Genomic DNA, 19,852 nt, shown 5'->3' on the forward strand with positions numbered 1-19,852 from the left:
ATTAGCAACGTGGTTATTGAGTTTCACTAACTCCATTTTTTTGTACTTAGGACCTCCATGTTACTGCCATAGCGGGTGGCCCAGGATAGCAACTCTCTCCATCACTGTAGACCGTTCTGGTGGACAGCACTTTGTGCAATGTCCAAACAAAAGACAAACAGAGAAAATCACAGATAAAATAAGGCTTAAAGCGTATGCTAGATACAAAGTAACTAAGCCATACGTGTATAGTAAGGAGAAAATTCTGTCAATAGTCAGCTGAGGAATGCCATAGCAGCGTCAGAGTCCTGCAGCAGCCAGGGCCTATCTGTGCCATTATCTGTCCATACAAGTGAGTCTGTCTGTCTGTGAATCTGTCTGTCTTTGCTTCTTCTTTTCCTTCCTGAAAACAGAAACAGACAGGACTAAGAATTCCATTAGAACAAGCTCGGTGCCATGAGGCACAATATTTGATCATCTTTGGAGAGAATTCCTTGGCTAGCAGACTAGACTGTTGCCTCTAGCCTTGGTCTGTATGGTCAGAAACTTCTTCCTGTGAGGCTTTCCTGTCTACCAGTTGAATTACGTGCTTGTGCATTTCTGCCAAAAATTCTGAAGCCGGACATTGCCAGGCAGGTGTTCCCACCCTGCCCTGCTTCCCTCCTGGGGTGGAGCATAAGCCATTTCTGCTGAGACCTGCATGAGGAATAAGCTAGAAGAATAGTCTCTCTATCCACCTACCTGAACTCTTGACAGGGCCTATCCTGACAAGATGGGGCAGGCAGAGGACAGGCACCATGTGGACCAGAGAAGAGAATGAGGATGGAGGAAAAGCAAGTGGCTAGAAGCCTGGCCCTGGTGGCATGAATGTATTAAGGATGATATTGCATCCTTAATTAGGCAACTGCCCAAGACAGAGGTCTGTGGACTACTCTGGAAGGAACCAGAGTATAGATATTGTTGGGTTTTCTGGTCATACAGTATTTGCCACATCTACTCGGCACAGGCTCCGTCAGGCAAAGCAGCCACAGACAACATGTAAAGGAATGTGCTTCTGGGCATCAACACAGAGTTACTCACAGAAGCAGGCTCAGGATGGATGTGCTCTGTAGGCTTGACTTTGTCAGCCTCCCCAATAAGGCCACAATGTTTTAGGAATCAAGGCCCAGGGGTGCACTACTCATCCCTAATTGTTCCCCACTTCTTAAGGAAGCTGCCTCTCAGAGTTTGGGCCCTTTATCCCAAACACATGCACCCAGGATGCTATTTGGGAAGCATTTGCCTCAATTTTAATCTGTCCCAGAGCCTGAGTGCTCAGATGTGTGAACCAGATGAGTTCCATGGATGCCCCATGGGAACTATGGGAAAAATAAAGCTCAAGAGGCTTTTTCAGTCACTCCTTTCCCGATAAGCATCATGGGTACTGTAGGAAGAGAAAAGCAAAGATCAGCTGGAGTGGGGGTGTGAAATGCTGTAGCGAGAGAGAAGCAGAGAGTATAAGGTGTTCCAATCCAGAGGACAGAGAATTAAAGAACAGGACAGTGTAGCTCCTTAAAGAAGGGCCATTCACTATAGTAGGGGACCAGAACTTAACCAAGGCCACCCACAAACTACACACCCCATTTGATTTATAGGCCAGGTGGATGATGCTAGAGAGCTGTGAGCACTTGACCTACACAGCAGCACATGGCAGGCCTGCCTCTGCACCGACCGAGGCCCAGTGGCCTTGACATCATTCCTGGAAATTGGTTTGGTGTAAAACATGTATGTGAAGACAGTGTATGTATTTGGTGTAAAAAAAAAAAATGTATGTGAAACCTGGAGGAAGCAGCCTCAGTGTTGGCTGGGGTGAACCTCAGAGTATACCCACCCACCTCCCAAATGCAGCAGCCATTTTTTTTTCTCCTGAGGGTTTTTTCCATGTGTCTGACCTGACCCATTAAGTCATTTTTCAAAAGAAGTTAGAAAGTCATACTCAAAAGCAAAAACTAAAACTTCAAAACAACTGCTTTTTCACTCTTAACAAATTCAAGTTCCTCTCGTAAATATGCCATGAGTCACCTTAGCCAATGAAGTCCCAGCTTACCATCTACAGTTTGATTATGTGAACTTCTCTGTGATTTAAGTTCACCCACCAAGACACCTGTTTGAGACAGGGGCTAAGGCATATACTTACCACAGTGAAAGAGTCACCAGCCTGCCATTGCCTCTGCAGACAAGGGACATTTTGAGCTTTGTGGATAAAGTTGGGTCGGGTGGATGTAGGGTTCTTCTAAGCCCCTTTTGAAAGCAAGGGGGTCTTCAATAAGCTCTGAGCTTTCTCTGTGGAGTGTTGATGGGGGAATGTCTTTCTGTATGCTGTGAATATGTGTTTCTCTGATTGGTTGATAAATAAAGCCGTTTGGCCTATGGCAAGGCAGATTAGAGGCGGGTGGGAAATTCAAAGAGAGAGACAGGAAGAAGGCTGAGAGAGAAGCCAGTCAGCTGCCCAAGGAGCAACATGTAATGGGACCACAGGTAAAGCCACGGAACATGTGGCGATACAGAGATTAATAGTTATGGGCTGATATAAGACAAAAGTGCTAGCTAGCAAAAAGCTGGAGCCATGGCCATACAGTTATAACTAATATAAGCCTCTGTGTGTTTACTTGGGGGACGAAAGTGGGAGAGATTTGTCCCGACTGCTGGCAGGCCAGGACACAGGAAAACTTCAGCTACAGCGTGTTTTTCACCAAGCTGTATAGTTCTGTTGGGAAGGCTGTTCTATGCATGTGGTATCATATGTAAGGAAAATTATGTACCCAGGTTTTCATCTTCTTAACTTGAGTTTTCCTTCCTTCTACTAGATCTTTTTGGTTCGTAAATCCTCCAAAATGCAGAAGAAAGTCCTCTCCCTTCGCCTGCCCTGTGAATTTGGAGCACCGCTCAAGGAGTTTGCTATAAAGGAAAGCACATACAGTAAGTGTTTGTCAGCGAGCGAGGGCAGGCCTGATGGGAGGGAGCCCAGACTTTGATGCCCACAGACATCTAGTCCTGGCATTCGGCTTTGGCTTTCTCATCTGTACAGTGAGGTGGTGTTAGCCTCTGAGTAATTCAGAGGCCTGTTAAACAACCTGCGCATACTGTGTGCATCCTGGGGTTTGGCACATGAGAGGGGCTGAGTGTAGATTGTCTTTTCTTGCCCTGTCCCCAGTTAGGCCCAGTGTAGGTTTGGGGCCCTGGTTTGCTGATGACTAAGCCACAGAGAAGCTGTAGCAACACAGCCCTTTTACAAGATCTCATGCCAAAGCATGTGTCTACACATCTTCCTGAATAAATAAGCCTCAAGCACATGAGTTCCCTGCAGGTAGTCACTGTTCAGTCTTCCATGAAAGGCAGTTAATCCGAGATGAATCTAGCCCCGTGGGCAGATGACGAGCTGCAGATTTTCAGGGAGTTGAGGCTCAGCCATGTTGCTTTCCTTTTTGTTGTCTACTTTCTGGTCACTGAAAATGTGGAGTGTCAGTCGGGAGGCCAAGTTTTAAATAAAAGAGGGAACACACAGTTCTGAGGTACTGCCAGTCTCCAAGAAAAGATCAGGAAATGGATCTGCACAACAAAGTGGGGGGATCTGAAAATTCTAGGTTAGCAAGCTGAGGGGTGAAGGCCAGGAGAGTTGAGTTAGGAAGCCTGCAGGATGGAGCATGACTCAGTCCCTGCATCTGAAGGTACTGAGGTTAACTGAAGGACAGGCATGAGAGTCTCTCACCCTGGTGTCCAGTCTCCTTGAGCCAATGACCTTACATAGAATACAAGGAAGTGATATTTCTGGCACAGGAAAACCTTGCCTGCATCCATGATCTGCTTCCGGTTCAAGTGTAAACCTGGAATACACACGATCAAGGGTACCTGGGAAGCAGAAGCACCTGAGCAGGCTGATCTTGGAGAACAAGTAAATACAGTGAGAGATAACCTGAAGTCACGTTGTCAGAGCCACCGCCATTTTAAAGATAGTGAAGGTATAGTAAGTTAATAAATAATGAATTTATGTTAATTTGATTCCGTTATTCTGAGGTGGCTTTTGAAAGGCTGCTGGCCCAACCAGCACCGAGTTCTCCTGGCTTTTAAATCCCTCCCAGTTTCCAAAGTTCACCATGGCAAGGGAACCTCTTCCTTTCTTCCGGAGCACAGTCACTATCAGTGAGCCTAGGACCCCCCACACACACACTCCCTGCAACCACCACTACCATACACACCTGTTTATTGAGTTTCCTGAAGCCAGAAGGATTTTTTTCCCTCCATAAGATTCTAGGATTTCAACCACTCCCCCTAGTCCTACCTCAAGGGACTTCCAAGTCATTGAAAGAGCTAGTTTGTGCAAAGCCTTATCCTATCTATAATGACTTACTGCAGGCCGAGTACTACCATAATGATATCTACCCAGCAGGCTGGTCTTCTATACAGATATGGGTGGGAGAGGGCTTGCTACAATAGCAGATATTTTAGCATTATTTCTGGATGATGCAATAGACACCGCCATACCTTTGTATACACTTCTTTCACATAAGATAGTTCATTAAAAACAAATGATATTCTACTCCAATCCTCCTGGCAGGCAAGAAACTGTTATTGTCCATTTTCTGGGTGAGAGGAAGGTGGTTGGCCCATGAGGATTGGAAACCAAGACACTGCCTACCCCTACCATTTGGGAGCTGTACATGTGGCAACAGCTTCCTGTCTGACTGCGTCTTTCATTTGGAAGCTTGTGTGATGCGGCCAGGCAAGAAGACAGGATTTTAGAATCTTTATATGGAACATAACCCAGAACTGATTTCTAGAGCCCTTGAACTGACCTCTAGGTTCATTCATGTCCCTCTGCCCTATGCCTATATGAGAGGGCTCTGACTCATCAAAAGGGAGTATGGCCCTGACGGTCCATGATGTAGGAAGAAAGGGCCTGGGACAATGGGACCTTTGACCCATTGCATTGGTGCCGAGGGCTAGTGGCCTCTCGCTCCAGCCAGATGAGCCCTCTTGGCCCTGCCCTACTCTGTGCTCTGAACTTCAAAACAAACAGAGAGGTTGTTGTGTAAGTGTGTGTCTGTTTACTAAGTGTGGAGCGTGTGCTGAGAGTGAGTCAGGGAAGCCGCCCTTGCCTGGCTGGTTAAAGCTGTGTCTGGCTGGCAGACAGCCCCCTCACAGCTGGTTTGGATAAGCTACACAGTAGTCTGAGAGCGTGGAGATGGGGCCACATATCCTGTGTTAGAGACCGTTCCTTCCCAGACACTCAGGAAGACTCAGCCGCCTTCTGGAACCTCTCTCTCTCACTTTTTTTTTTTTTCTAGCCTTTTCCCTGGAAGGCTCAGGAATCAGCTTTGCAGATTTATTCCGGCTCATTGCTTTCTACTGCATCAGCAGGTAAGGATTCTGAACGTCTCATGACTTGAAGGACTGCTTGGTGTGTGTGATGATCTGGACTTCAGTCAGGAGAAGGGATCTGGAAGGCTGCTCACCTATGAGCTACCAGGGAAGGGTTTGCTACTTAAATAAGATGTTCACCCCCCATTCCATTATTAGGCTTAGGATGGAAACAGCTGTCTGGCCCTCCAGAAGCAAATTCTCATCAATATGGTTATTTCTTCAAGCTGGTCTCATGGTTCTTGATGGCTAGACCCATTGAACAGAAAACATATTCACATACATACATAAACACACACCCACAAAGCAATATATCCACCTGTATAAACACATGCATGAGCATGCACACACATACAGAGACAGACAGACAGGCAGGCAGACTGACAGACAGAAGAAACTGATACTTAAACCTGTAACTTTTCAAGGTCCCTGACAATGTTGTTGAAAACTCCAGAGGACAGAGTCCATTCTCAAATGTGGATTCTTTAAGGCAACCTTAAATCCTGCACAGTTCTTCTTCTTCAGGCCAGCTGGGGCTTACATCCTCTCTCTAGGACTGAATTAATGGTTGAAATTAAGCCCCAGATCAGAATGTGAACCAGTGTGGAAAGGATGTGAGTTGTAGGTTTCTATTGTTATTCTTTTCTTTGCAGCAATAACAACTTTTCAAAGTCAATGTTCTTGTGCAAGGGGCTGTAGCTGCGTGGTAAAGCATTTGCTTACAAAGCATGAGGCACTCACTGGGTTTGATCCCCAGCATTGCCAACAAACAAAACAAAAACAGCCAAATGAAGCCAGCATTCTTGAAGTAATTAAGCAAAGAAATCTTGCTGCCTGTCGAGGTTGGCCTTGCCTGCTCTCTTTTCTTTCTTCCTTCTTTCTTCCCTCCCTCCCTTCCCTCCTTTCTTTCCTGTTTTTAGATTTTTTTTTCCGTTTTATTTTATGCATATGAGCATTTGCCTGAACGCATGCCTCTGTGCTGCCTGCACACCTGGTGCCCTCAGAAACAGAAGAGGAAGTCAGATTCCTCTGGAACTAGAGTTACAGATGGTTATGAACCACCATGTGGATGCTAGGAACCGAACCCAGGTCCTCTGCAGAGCAGTAAGTACTCAATGGTTGAGACAGCTCTCCTGCTTGGGCCTTGCCTATTCTAATCAGGCAGAGCCCAGCCTGGCTTCCTTGGCTTCTCTGTTTGCTCACTGCAGTAGCTACGAGAAATATCTTTTCAGTGATCACAGCTCACGGCGGTCTCACCGAGACTGGGGAGTCATTTGGGTTTGGCTCCGTTTATTTTAAGGATTAGATTGTTTAGCATTCATCATACCTGTTGACTTTCTCTGCCTGGCATGGCAACTAAGCTCTCAGGCTAGCTGACGCTGCGCAGTAACTGGCCTGAGGAAGAGGAGGCATCTACAGAGGAGACCCTAGCACTGTTCATCAGCAGGAAGAGAGAGCAGCTCCCAGAATGGACAGTGCCTGCCTGGTGACCCGACCCCTCCACCTGCCTGACAGGTTAGGGTCACAGTCCTTGGAGCCTGTGTGCTTCGCTTCTAAACATCTGAAGTACACATAGTTACAACACATCACTTTTTTTTTTCCAAGACAGGGTTTTGGTGCCTGTTCTGGATCCCACTCGGTAGACCAGGCTGGCCTGGAACTCACAGAGATCCGCCTGCCTCTGCCTCCCGAGTGCTGGGATTAAAGGAGTGCTGGGTTAAAGGCATGTGCCACCATCACCCGGCCATAACACATCATTTTAGATTAAGAGAATGAAGTCATTACTTACCTGACTATGATATCACTTCTCTTTCTTTGGCATTTTAAAATTTGGCTAAATATATTCCAATTTATCGCACACATATAATAACCCAAATGCAGGCAAAAGTCACACAAACCACTATGTGGAGCTACTTCACGCAAATATGACACTTTGGGGCTAAGGTTTAGATCGAAGTACAAATCTTTTTTTTTTTCCCATGTAATTATATTCTGACTATTCAGGATTATGTTGAAATTGTGCACAAAATACCTCTAAAAAAGACTTTAGGGATCCAAGATGATTCCATTCTGTGTGAGGCATTGTCTTGGGAAACGAGATTATCTAACTTCCCAGCACCGCATCACTAAATTCCAGTAGCTCCCGGATAAAATAAATGCCAGTAGCACCCCAAAAATATGACAAATTGCAATCCCCATCTTTAAAAGTTTAACAGAAATGTGTTGCCCGAAGACAGAAGATCTTTGTAGCCCCCAGGACACATCCCCGGAAGCGTCCACCCTTCCCTCAGCCCCCCTCCCCACCCAGGACACCACACCTGGTCTAGTCTAAAGCCAACCAGGTTAGAGATGATGTCAGGACTGACATGTCAGCTGGAGGTGAAGTTAGCTGACAGCTCACCTTCCCCCCACAAATACTTGGCAACTACACAGAGAAGATTCCATCTCTGTCCTCCACACTCTAAGCAGGCCAGGCTGGTGATTAAAGGTCATAAAGTAGATGAAGGCCATTGGCAAATTACTAAGCACAGCACTCGCTTGAGGTGCTTACAGGAAGAGCCCAGCATCATCATTTTTTTAAGTAAAGGGGCCTAAGAGTCTTTTTTTTTTTTTTCTTCAAAATGCCAAGGCACTTGACGGTTTGATTTCTTCTCTAACGCTCCTCATTGGCATTCGTGGTCATCAGTGGGTGACAGGAGCCTGTCTTACCAAAGTATTTCTGAAATCTTCTACCTGGTGGCTAGTAGAGAATTCATCACAGAGACTACGGTGGGTTCCCACACAGAACGTGTCAAGTATATATGGACAAGAGAATCCATAGTTAGCGGGCACCTGATTTGTCATGTTGGATCAGCTCAACGAAAAGCACAGTTGGGAATAGAAGTAGTGAGTGCCACTGGTCAGCAGCACCACAGAGCTCCCCGTTGCTTGGGTGTTGTCAAGACAGTATAGAGAACCAGCCGCCTTTCAAGCTCATTTGTGCCCCAGAATCACGTGTAATCCTGTTGAGAGGCAGAACTGAGTTCAGGGGATCTGGGCTGTGCCACATCCTGCATGCTCAACAAGCCCCCAGGTGATGGCGATACTGCTCCTGGGCTTGGACCACACTTTTTAATATTGAAACAGTAACTGGAGTCTTCCATATTTGTGACAGGCACATTATCCCTAGCCCTTCTGGCAGCCTTGTGAATTAGAAATACAGGAGTGAGGTGCTTGCTTACCACCATATAATCAAAAACCAGCAGTTATGGGGGGCTGGAGAAATCGCTCAGTAGGGAAGAACACTGGCTGTTCTTCTAGAGGACTGGGGTTCGAGTCTCAGCTCACAACTGTAACTCCAGTCCCAGGTGATCTGACATACTCTTCTGGGCTCTAAGGGGTACCAGGCATACATGTGGTATGAGACATACATGCAGGCAAAACATACATATAAGGAAAAGAAAGAAATCTAAAAAAACAAAGCTAGCAAGTATAGAACACACCTGTAGCCCCAGCAGTCAAGAAGCTAAAGAAGAAAGATTGAGAGTCCCAGGCCAGCCTGGGTCACAAAGACAACCCTGTCTTGAGAAACTAACTACACACACACACACACACACACACACACACACACACACACATACACACACACTCACTCACACACACACATACACACACTCACACACACACACACTCACACACACACACTCACACACACACACTCACACACACACACACACACACACACACAGGTGGGGGAGGGATGGGGAAAGGGAGAGACAGACACACAGAGAATTCGAATCCATTCTTACCTTGATGCCAAAGCCCATATTTCCCCCACTCTATTCCGCCAACTACACACACCTGAGTTTCAGCACAGCTGGTTCCAATCCCAGCTTTGCTGCCATGAGTTCTACGGGGTGCATCAAGGACTGCACCAGTCAGTGTGGTTGCATGATCCTGATGTCAAGAAATGAGGGACATGAGAGCTTCTTCCCAGCATGGTCAGCAGGCCCCACAGGGGTTCACATGCTTGCTGCATTGCAGCAGTAGCTGCTGAACAATGTTAGTCTCTCCCTCTTTAGAAACAGAACACACAGAGCAAAGATCAAGTAAATCTAGATCATGCATATACTGAAACCCTTGGGAGAAAGTTCTGTAGTAAGGTGTTGGCTCTATTTTGTTCATTATGTGCAAACTTTAACATCAGGGCTCTTTTTTTTTAATGTGGTATAGATAAGAAGGAAGTGTGTGTGTGTGTGTGTGTGTGTGTGTGTGTGTGTGTGTGTGTGTGTGTGTGTGAAGATGCTGGGTACTCCTGGCTGGCACAATGTGAGGCAGCTCATATACAACATCTAATTGTCTAAATAAGTCAAAACCTACAACCATCTATTAATGAATGTCAGGTATAGCTTCCTGTCCTATGTCATTAAGAACACCCAAGCCAGTCAGATGATATTTAAACTCTGGGTAGCATGCTGAGCTAGGTAAAAGCTTAAAATAAGCATAGGTTGGTTTTGTTATGTGTTACTTTTCTCCACATTGGATAAAGAAAGTAGATTTGAATGGACTGAGTGTGGTTTTACAAACGTGGGTTTGTGATACACTTTGATGTTATAGCATTCCATTCCCATTAGTCTCCACTTCAGATTAGAGTCAGGATCACAGCCCCTGCCAGGATACAGAAGGTGTTCACAGTCTTAGGTCAGGTCTGAAGGCCTCGTGGAAGCAGAAGTTGACCAGGGCTTGACTTCACATGAGAGCACGGTAGAGCTTTGGTGACACTATCAGGTGTTGGGACACCCATGCTTTGTTATTTTCATTGACTCTGCAGCTTTGTCATTGACTGTCAACAGCTTTAAGGGTTCCAAGATTCTCCAGTCATCCAGATTTGATCTAGTTCATTCCAGAATGTTGTCCAATCTTACCATAAACAACAGGATAATTTGGTATATGATTTTCTTCAACAGAAATTTTCAAGACATTTTTTGATGACAAAATACAGGCAGAAGCTTCCACGTGTGTCCTTCACCAACTCCACCCTAGCCACAATGACCCACTTTATGTTCTCCACATGTGCCAGACCCTCTCCATCCTAGGCCCTTTTCACATACCGCTCCCACACCTTGAAATTGTCTTCCCTGTGTGATTTACTCACTGGATACATCTTTTTCTATTTTTTTTTGTGTGTGTGTTTTACATGTATGTGGGTGGGGTGCACATGCATATATGTGCATGTGCACATGGAGGCCTGAGGTTGGTGTCAGGAATCACCCTCCATGGCACTTCCACCTATTCATTGAGGCAGGGTCTTTCGGTCAAACCCAGAGCTCACTGATAGGGCTATTCTCTAGTCAGCTTGCTCTAGGAATCCCTTATCTCTATCTTATGAGGCTGGTATTACAGGGGTCACCTCATCCACCTGGCATGTAGATGGGTTCTGAGGTTCCTCAGGCTTGTGAGGCAAGTGCTTTAACTACTGAGCCGTCTCCTGAGCCCCTAGACCATAGTTATAGCTGAATAACTATCAAGGAATCCTGGCCTAAGCCAATATCACCTTCAAGTACTCTTTGTTTGGCTTACATGGTTTTTATGTGTGTGTGTGTGTGTGCAAGTGCATGCATGTGTGTGTGTGTGTGTGTGTGTGTGTGTGTGTGTGTGTGTGTGTTATGTGACAGGGGGCACGCTGGTGTCATAGTGTGCTTGTGCATGCCAGAGGACAACCTCTGGAGTCAGCTCCCTCTTCACCTTTCCATGGGTTCCAGGAATCAAGCTCCAGCGGCCAGGTTTGCACAAGCACCTTTATTCACCGAGCCAACTCACTGCTGGCCCTCTTATTTTATTTTTTTCAGCCAGCTCTTCTGGAATTTGCTGTGTAGCCCCAGCTGGCCTGGACCTTCTAATCTCCTGCTTAAGCCTCCCTATCAGGGACAGTGCCAAGATTACAGGTGTGGACCGCCACACCTGCGGGCTTCCAAGAGTCTTTATTTCCTCCTCACACATGTTTCTCCACGGCTTGTGACCCTTCCCGTAAACTCTATCCATGGCTTACTTGTTTATATCCTGTTGATGTTCATTGGCATGATGCTCCTTTCTGAAGGAACTCAGGTTTTGTTCCTGGCCCAGAACAATGTCTGTTTATTGTAGATGATAGTAAACATTTGTGGAGGGAAGGAGTGGATAATTATCCCCCCCCCCCCAACGGCCAAAACCAATACCAAAAAAAAATTGACCACACCTTTTTGTTCAGGTTACCATTGTCATTGAATATGACATTCCCCTGGGCAGCGGTTTATGCTGAGCCCTGGGCTAATGTTCCGAGTTTTTAGAGCTTGGTTCTCAGCCTTGCATATGAAAATGAACCACTGTTTATTCCATCTGCCTCTACCCTTCCTAAGAAACACACCATGGCCCATGCATTTGCCCCAGAAGACTTTATGCCCTGATTGTGCTGGATCCTGATGTCAGCTTGGCACTTTCCTAGTAGGCTTGTTGCTCTCTGGAGCCCCTCTGCAAATGGCTTATCAGCACCTGGTACCACCCTCTTTAGCAGTTATTGGCATGGGACACCTGAAACTTGCCTTCAAAGATTGTTCCAGTGGCAAGTGGCATTCATGGCCTAAGAGCTCCATCCAGACCTCCTGAATCGAAGTATGCAGTGTGTAATATGAGATCTCCAGGGATCCCTGTGTACATCCAGGTTAGGTACACCAGTCCCAAAACACATAGAGACTTTCATCTCTAGCACACAGGGGCCACATGAGTGATCTCCACTTGGAAAATGGCACAATGAAACTGTATTTGAGACCAGCAGATACTTGCTGAGCACCGCTGTCTGTAAAATAGTGGGGATTAAGGACTGAACATTCCTGTCTAGAGAGTGAGGGCCCAACATTAAGATGGGCATCTAGCTAAGTGGGACATGCTGCTTTAGAGGGGTGATGGACCTACCAGCATAGTCAGACATCCTGATATGGACTCCACACACTCAATGCTACTCAGCAGGGAACCTTGACCCTTGGCACAGATTCAGTCAGGCAGCCTTGTGTCTTGGCTTGTCCCCAATGTTATAATTCAGATGAGAGTTGCCAGAAGAGAGAAGCTCTGGTTGGATGTGGTGTGGTGTCAACTTGCGATGTTGTAGACAGCTTAATATGAAACATCTCTAGAATGAAAATGAATGCATGAGAGAGTCACCAGCCATATAATTACAAACATTCTCTTTCTTTTTTCTTCATATTAGGGATGTTCTACCATTCACCTTGAAGTTGCCTTATGCTATTTCAACAGCCAAGACGGAGTCTCAGCTTGAAGAACTAGCCCAGCTGGGACTAAGTAAGTGGGTACCCCTGCCTGGGTCCATCTTAAAGTGAATCCAAGTAGTATCCCGGTGGGGCTGCCCACGGCTCCATTACTACATCAAACTCACTTGTAATAAAAAAGAATCCCACTTCCATGGCAAAATGCAGCTCTCAGAACCCTGAGGTCCCTGAATCACACTTTCTGGGGTTCTTTACCCAAGTCAAATAAATGTTCATCCCACTCTCAAATACTGGAGCTAAGTGTGCCTGGGTAAGCCATAAATCTCCTAGCTTGTCCCTTCAAACTATTAAGGCTCTCCAGATGTAGACAGCCCAGCACGAGACCTGCCAGGGTCTTGTCTTTCAGTGGCATCTTGCTGGGGAAAGGCGGCACTAACAAAAAGAGAGGTCCAGTGTTGTGCATCTCAGCATTCACATCCATGGCGTTTATCTTGAGTGGCACATAGACACTGGTGACACTCTGGTGCTGTGAGGAGTGATCAGGTCATCTCACTGACATCTGTCTCTTCCCTCTTACTCAGCTCCCACCCTGCTGCTGTGGGCCATGTCCCTCATCCTACCAAAGGTCCTCACTCTGGCAGCTGGCACCTACTTCCACAGTCTGCCTGTTTGCTGATTTTCCCCCAAAGCCCCACAGTCCTGCCGGAGTGTGTCTGACAGTGAACCAATACACACAGTTCACCTACTTTGACTTTATCCCAGTGCTCAGGCAGAATCAGCATGGGTTCAACTCCAGTGAAATATTTTCCTCCTAGATGGAAAAGGCAATTTCTTTTAAGATTTTAAGACTTCAGTCTTTGGATAGGTTGACAATCAGACCACACTCTTTGAATGGAAATTTGAGATTTTTAAAACCTCATACCTAGGTGTCTAGAACCTAGCAAACTCACACACACACACACACACACACACACACACACACACACACACACACACACTGCACCCCCACCCCATCCCACCCCTGCAAGGATGGGACCCTTGAATGCAGTTTTCCTCTGGGTTGGGTTTTAATGCTGAGTGTGTAAAACCTCAAGTAGATTGTGTAACATCCCCGAGGCCCAGCTGCTGGTCCTACCTCATAAAGGGGAACTTGGAGGCCAGATGAATTCCTTGGCTGGCAGCCGCCTCCTTGGAGAGGGCACCCGGGAGGAGTTGATTGGAAAGGGTGGTGGTGCTCTCTGGGCTGAGTGAGATTTTGAAAAGCAAGCTCAGTAGCCCTGTGCCCTTTACGAGCTTATCCTGGATCCATTCCAGTTCTCCTTGTCCTTACCTGTGTGAAGGGCTGGGCTGGAGCTGTCTGTTGGCTCGGCCAACCTTTCTCAAAGGCTTTGAAGGTGAGAGGGCCCTGGAGTTTTCCTGGGAGCCTATACCTGGGCCTGGCTGCCTTTCTGCCCTTTCCAGTAAGGGAACATAGTGAAAGGGGGTGGTTGGGGGCAGGGGAGTGTCCAAGAAAAAAAAGCAGACCCCAAGTTAAGCCTCTGTTGCCCTGCAGACTCGTGTGTGTGTGTGTGTGTGTGTGTGTGTGTGTGTGACTTGTAAAGGAATGGCCCAAGTACACTATATTTACATTCTTGTCTTCACTGATAATGACTTTCAGATTTTTGGAGCTCCTCAGCTGACAAGAAACCCCCAAACTCCCCACCTCCCCATAGGCCTCTCTCCTCAGCCGGCATCTGTCCTGCCTCCTTGCGTCAGCTCTGCCTTATAAATGGAGTGCATTCTATAAAAACCAGGACGCCTTCGGAGCTGGAGTGCAGCCAGACCAACGGAGCCTTGTGTTTTATTAATCCTCTTTTCTTGAAAGTGCACAGCCAGGACCTCAGCACAGGCCCAAAGCGGCCGAGCACAAGGACTCCCAACGCGAATGGCACCGAGAGGCCTCGGTCCCCCCCACCCAGGCCCCCGCCACCCGCTATTAATAGTCTGCACACAAGCCCTGGGCTATCCAGGACTGAACCCCAGACGAGCATGCCAGAAACAGTCAACCATAGCAAACATGGGAACGTAGCTCTGCTTGGAACAAAACCAACTCCCATCCCTCCACCCCGGCTGAAGAAGCAGGCTTCTTTTTTGGAAGCGGAAGGCAGCACTAAGACCTTGACCGCCTGCCGGCCCAGCCGGAGCCCGGAGTCAGAGCCGGAGCCGGAGGAGCCGGAGCTGGGCACAGCTGGGCACGCAGGTGGAGCCCCGCCTAGGGACGCCCCCGGGGATTGCACAAGGGCGCCGCCGCCCGACTCTGAATCACAGCCACCACCGTGCCATGGAGGCAGGCAGAGGCTGAGCGACATGAGCCTTTCCACTTCCTCCTCCGACTCGCTGGAGTTCGACCGGAGCATGCCCCTGTATGGCTACGAGGCTGACACCACCAGCAGTCTGGAGGACTACGAAGGGGAGAGTGACCAGGAGACCATGGCACCTCCCATCAAGTCCAAAAAGAAGAGGAACAGCTCCTTTGTGCTGCCCAAGCTCGTCAAGTCCCAGTTGCGAAAGATGAGCGGGGTATTCAGCTCCTTCATGACCCCTGAGAAGCGGATGGTCCGCAGGATCGCTGAGCTGTCCCGGGACAAATGCACCTATTTCGGGTGCCTGGTGCAAGACTACGTGAGCTTCCTGAAGGAGAACAAGGAATGCCATGTGTCCAGCACTGACATGCTGCAGACCATCCGACAGTTTATGACCCAGGTCAAGAACTATTTGTCTCAGAGCTCCGAACTGGACCCCCCTATTGAGTCGCTGATCCCTGAAGACCAAATTGGTAAGTGCCGTTCTCTCCACCCTCAAATGTAAGATCAGCTGTGCCCCTTGTCAGATGGTGCGTCCTGTTAGACGTTTTAAAGTTTACTCTGTAGTTACAAATGACACCATCTCCCACCCGAGGTGAATGGAAAGATCTCCCTTTTAAGGCAGATGCTACACAGCAAGCTACAAGTGTTTGTACCACTTTGCAGGGTCCCAGCTGCTGCCTGCTCTCGCCCTCTCTCTGTGTGTGACACATCTGTTGAGCATTTTCTGAGTGTGCATCTCTCTGTAAGCCGCGTGCTCATAGACAGTATTTTTTGCTGTCTTTTGCGAGGCTGTGGTGTTTTGTTTTGTAGCATGTGTTAGAAGCATGAAGACTAGGTGGGAAGAGCACACCTGTGTACAAGCCCCAGGCCAGAAGTCAGAGCACATACCAATACTTGGGACCCTGGGACCTTGTCTTGCCTCAAGAGTAACCTCAGTGCTGTCTTTCACCCTACAGAGTCTGTATCCGGCACAGTGTGGGAATAAACAAGAAATGGGAAAGACAAGTTTATTAGGTGTACCTTAACAATAAGGGGCATACTTTGGAGATCACATGAAAGGCATTCTGTCCAGAGTCAAGGGGAAATGCTTTCTCTGTGACCTCACAGAAGGGCTGAATTGTTAATAGTTACTTTGGTAAGCAGCTTGCCAAGGCAAAGTTGAATTTGGCAAGCAGTCTTTTTTTTTTCCAGGGCGAGAGTATCCAAGAGTTTTTTTTTTTTAATTGTTTTGTTTTGTGTTGATTTCAGAAGGTTGACTCTAAAAGGTTAATTTCAGAAGCTTCATTCAGTGGGTAGCAACAGCCAAGAGTTTGCAAACATTTCCGTGGTTTAGCTAAACTCAGATTTCTTCTTTCTGATTGGGTGTGTTTCTTGAAAGTAGTAAACAGTGTGTGGTGGAGCATGTCTCTCTCTCTCTCTCTCTCTCTCTCTCTCTCTCTCTCTCTCTCTCTCTCTCTCTCTCTCCTCTCTCTCCTCTCTCCCCTCTCTCCTCTCTCTCCTCTCTCCCCTCTCTCTTTCTCTCTCTCCTACTTTGAATTTGAGCAGCTCTTTGATTTGGTCACAAAAGACTCAAAGCCCTGTTTGTTTTCTTGTGGTGCTCTGACCTAGCCCAGGGTTGTTTGGGCGTGGCTAGAGGAGCTGGGGTGCCCCGAGAGAGTAGTTGAAAGGAATGTGTCTTTGTGATGTGTCTCAGAATTGAAAGCGCTTCGGGAGACTTACTCAGAATGCAAAATGTCCACAGAAGTTGCCCTTTTCCCCTAGAGTCTTCCCTCTCCTGAAGATCAGCTCCAAATTCATAGTCACAGAGACCCCCTACCTGGATGAGACACTTCCTCCCAGGACTAGGGGAAGCTCAGAGGCTGTCGGCAGGAATCAGCCACGTTTTCAGACAGTACCAGCAAGCCCACAGGGGAGGAGCTCCTTGGGGAACAGGGCCTCAGCCTGGGCTTCCCTGCTGATGTCTTAACACCAATACAAGGTCTTGGGAAGGTTACCTGTCAGAGGTGTGTGTGTGTGTGTGTGTGTGTGTGTGTGTGTGTGTGTGTGTGTGTGTGTGTGTGTTTAGAGCTCAAAGCTCATTGCCTCCAAAGGCATCCTGAAAGTTGCAATTCTTATTTTAAAATTGAAGTTCCTAACAAGAAGGGAAGCCCACATCTCTAGAGTCTCCCAGACAAGCTGGGCAGCCTGAACAAGCTACTTCAGTGAGTGCTCCCCACTCCCTCTCCACATACACCCCCCCTTCAAAATATATCCTATCCCTTGAGGGATGGAGGAAGGCAGGTGATATGTCAACCCACACCCCTAGTAGCTGGCAAGTTCAGAACTTGAACTGGTATGAAGCTGTCCTATGTGGCACAGAGCAGCCTTGAACCCTTTCAGTCCTCCTGCCTCAGCCTTCTTAGTGCTGGGATTGATGTAGGCATGAGCCACCATGTGTGGCAAGTCTCTGTTGTGCCAGCCTAACCCCTCAGCTACTGCTTGTGTTTCTGTTTTGTCGTAGAGGAATTGTGACAGTTTGCTGGCCATGTGCTGTGGCTAAGACCGACCTATAGAAATATCGTCTTGCTTTGTATTGGTTTTGCTGTTTGTTTGTTTGGTTGGTTGGTTGGTTTTGTTTATTTAAGTCAGAAGTCTGTCTAGCTAGACTGCTTAGTCTGTTTGTACAGTCTGGCTTCCAGCAGTCCTTCTACTCAGTTTCAGGAATAGCCGGGACTACAAGAGTGTGCTGCCATGCCCAGCCTGGTTTGGGGTGTTTTGTAATTTTTTTTGTATTTGCATTTGCCTGAAGGAAGGCAGCTTTTCCTGTTGCTTCATGAATGAAAAACATAGTGTTTTGAAAGGACATTGAAAAGTGCCAGACTTTGAAAGTAAGGGGAAGGCTACTGTAGCAGAGGTCAGCCTGCGAAACTGCATCAAGGGGAAGAAGCGATCCGAGTTATTAGAAAGCCAGTCCCCTTCGATGTGGACGTGACTAAATTACGACTCTGGTGAGAACATTGGTTTAACCCAGTTGTCAGTGTTTTACATTTCGCTGGGTGGCCTACTGAGGACTTGTTGGTACAGTGACACTTTTGAGACTCATAACTCCAGAACAAGTATATTTCTGCGTATATTATCCATCATTTGCCAGTTCAGAGAGAGGCCAAGTTATGGAGAGCTATGGGCAGAGGGTGAGCCTGAGCCTGTAGGGGAGTGGCATGCAGCCCAGAGCTCCTGATCTCTATTGTATGTGTGCTCATTCCCACATCTCCCTTCCCGGAAGGAATACTGGAATCTTCACTGCTCTGAAGCACTCATACTTTAATGCTATCTACAGAATCCCAAGCCTCGAGTTTGTTCTGAACAGGTGTCTGTGAGTGCTGGGAAGGCTTTTCAAGAATGCCATTTGGGTTTCTCTGCTTGAAAAGAATTTCATCCAGTCTTTCCCTCTGGAGGACTGAACTTAGGAGACAGGAATTTGAATTAAATCCCATACTTACAGAACATCCATTCGGAAGCCACGGAAGTGGGAGGAGACATTTCATGAGTTAACCCCAGTAGAATTAGAGAGGTCATTCACAGGTAAAAGTGACCTCATGAACAGGCACACAAGGATCTCTTCACTACATGTAGATGGTGATGCCATTATCTTCCAAGGATCTTAAGTTACACAGAGCAAAGGAGTTGGGTTGGGAGAAGAGTTCTTGCTCACGTGCTGACTCTGCTCTTCTTTCTAGTGCTTTCTAGTCAAGTGTAAATTGTATGTGGTGAGTCAGTCTCAAAATAAAAAGCTGCCACTGTTGATGGTCATGTCCTGCCATGGGGCATTTTCATCCTATTGAGACTGTCGCTCTGGAGAACTTCCATCCCAAAGTCCTGCCATTTAGAGGTTCTTGAATACATGGAGTTGCCTAGCATCAGCTTGGCCAGTCTATTGAACAATGAAGTCAGTGAGTCAGATAGGCCAGTTCCTTGTGAACCCCTCCCACTTTATTCCAGGCCCACCAATGGGCTTCCTTGCTGGACAGCTGTCACTCATCTTCACCTCTCCAAGGTGAAGAACAAGCCAGTGTTTGAACAGAACAGAACACACTTGGAGGCTTTCCGCAAAGCTCTGTAGTCAGTCCCTGGCTGGCAGAGTGAATTAGACTCTTAACTGTATCCCTTGATATGAAGTACCAGGACAGATGGGTGTGACAATACTTTAATCCCAACATTCATTCCTTGTTCACATCCTTGCTTTGGTCTCTGACAACCAATGAGATAGAGTCCAGATTTTCTTGTTTAAAAAATAAAAATCTCCACTTTGCCAAACTTGTTGCAGTATTCGATGTTTAATTTTAGTAGAACTCTTTTTCCCCTTTGATTTGATATCAGCCTTAGGAGATCCTCCTGTTTTCAAGTCTTGCTCTGAGAAAAGCAAAAATTCTCTAACTCTGAAAATGGTAGCAGCCCTCAGAGTCTCTATTTCATGTAAACTGTTCACCACAGATGACTAATAGTGGCAAAGCACCCAATTCCACATTCCTAGCAATTAGTAGTGAAAAATAAGACAATATTATTTTTTTCTGTAATTGCTATAAACCAAAACACGATTTCTTCCCAAGAGCATTTTAATTCTTTGAAGAAGCATCCTTAAATTCAATTCCCACATTTGTCAAAGAGCACATTAATTTATGTACTCAAGCTTTTTGGTTTTTTTTTTTTAATCTTTGTTGTTTCTTGTTTGTTTTACTGGAAAAATGGTACTAAAATGTGGTTGAATACCACAGAATAAAGCACTTATAAAAAAAGAGGACATTGAGAGCCTGGTGCAGGAGTGAATGACTACAGGCCCAGCTAGTCAAGAGGTTGAGGATAACTTGAGCCCAGGAGTCTGAGGCAACATAGTGAGAAACCCTACCTTTAAAAAAA

The 19,852-nt window shown here is 46.8% G+C and overlaps 1 protein-coding gene across 7 annotated transcripts in view; it reads left to right on the forward strand.

Annotated features, from left to right (window-relative positions):
• Rin2 (Ras and Rab interactor 2) overlaps positions 1-19,852 on the forward strand; it is a 214,052-nt gene that overhangs the window by 172,105 nt on the left and 22,095 nt on the right. For 6 of the 7 annotated variants that reach the window (XM_076570778.1, XM_016002984.3, XM_016002985.3 and 3 more), the window contains 4 exons: positions 2,826-2,937; positions 5,304-5,376; positions 12,596-12,687; positions 14,272-15,429. In XM_076570778.1, coding sequence (XP_076426893.1) covers positions 2,826-2,937; positions 5,304-5,376; positions 12,596-12,687; positions 14,272-15,429 — 1,435 coding nt within the window. Of the gene's footprint in view, positions 1-2,825; positions 2,938-5,303; positions 5,377-6,366; positions 6,481-12,595; positions 12,688-14,271; positions 15,430-19,852 lie in introns of those variants that run through there. The other variant, XM_076570779.1, reaches the window with a different exon arrangement.

This window comes from Peromyscus maniculatus, chromosome 4 (genome assembly GCF_049852395.1).
Source record: "Peromyscus maniculatus bairdii isolate BWxNUB_F1_BW_parent chromosome 4, HU_Pman_BW_mat_3.1, whole genome shotgun sequence".
Lineage (NCBI taxonomy): Eukaryota > Metazoa > Chordata > Mammalia > Rodentia > Cricetidae > Peromyscus > Peromyscus maniculatus.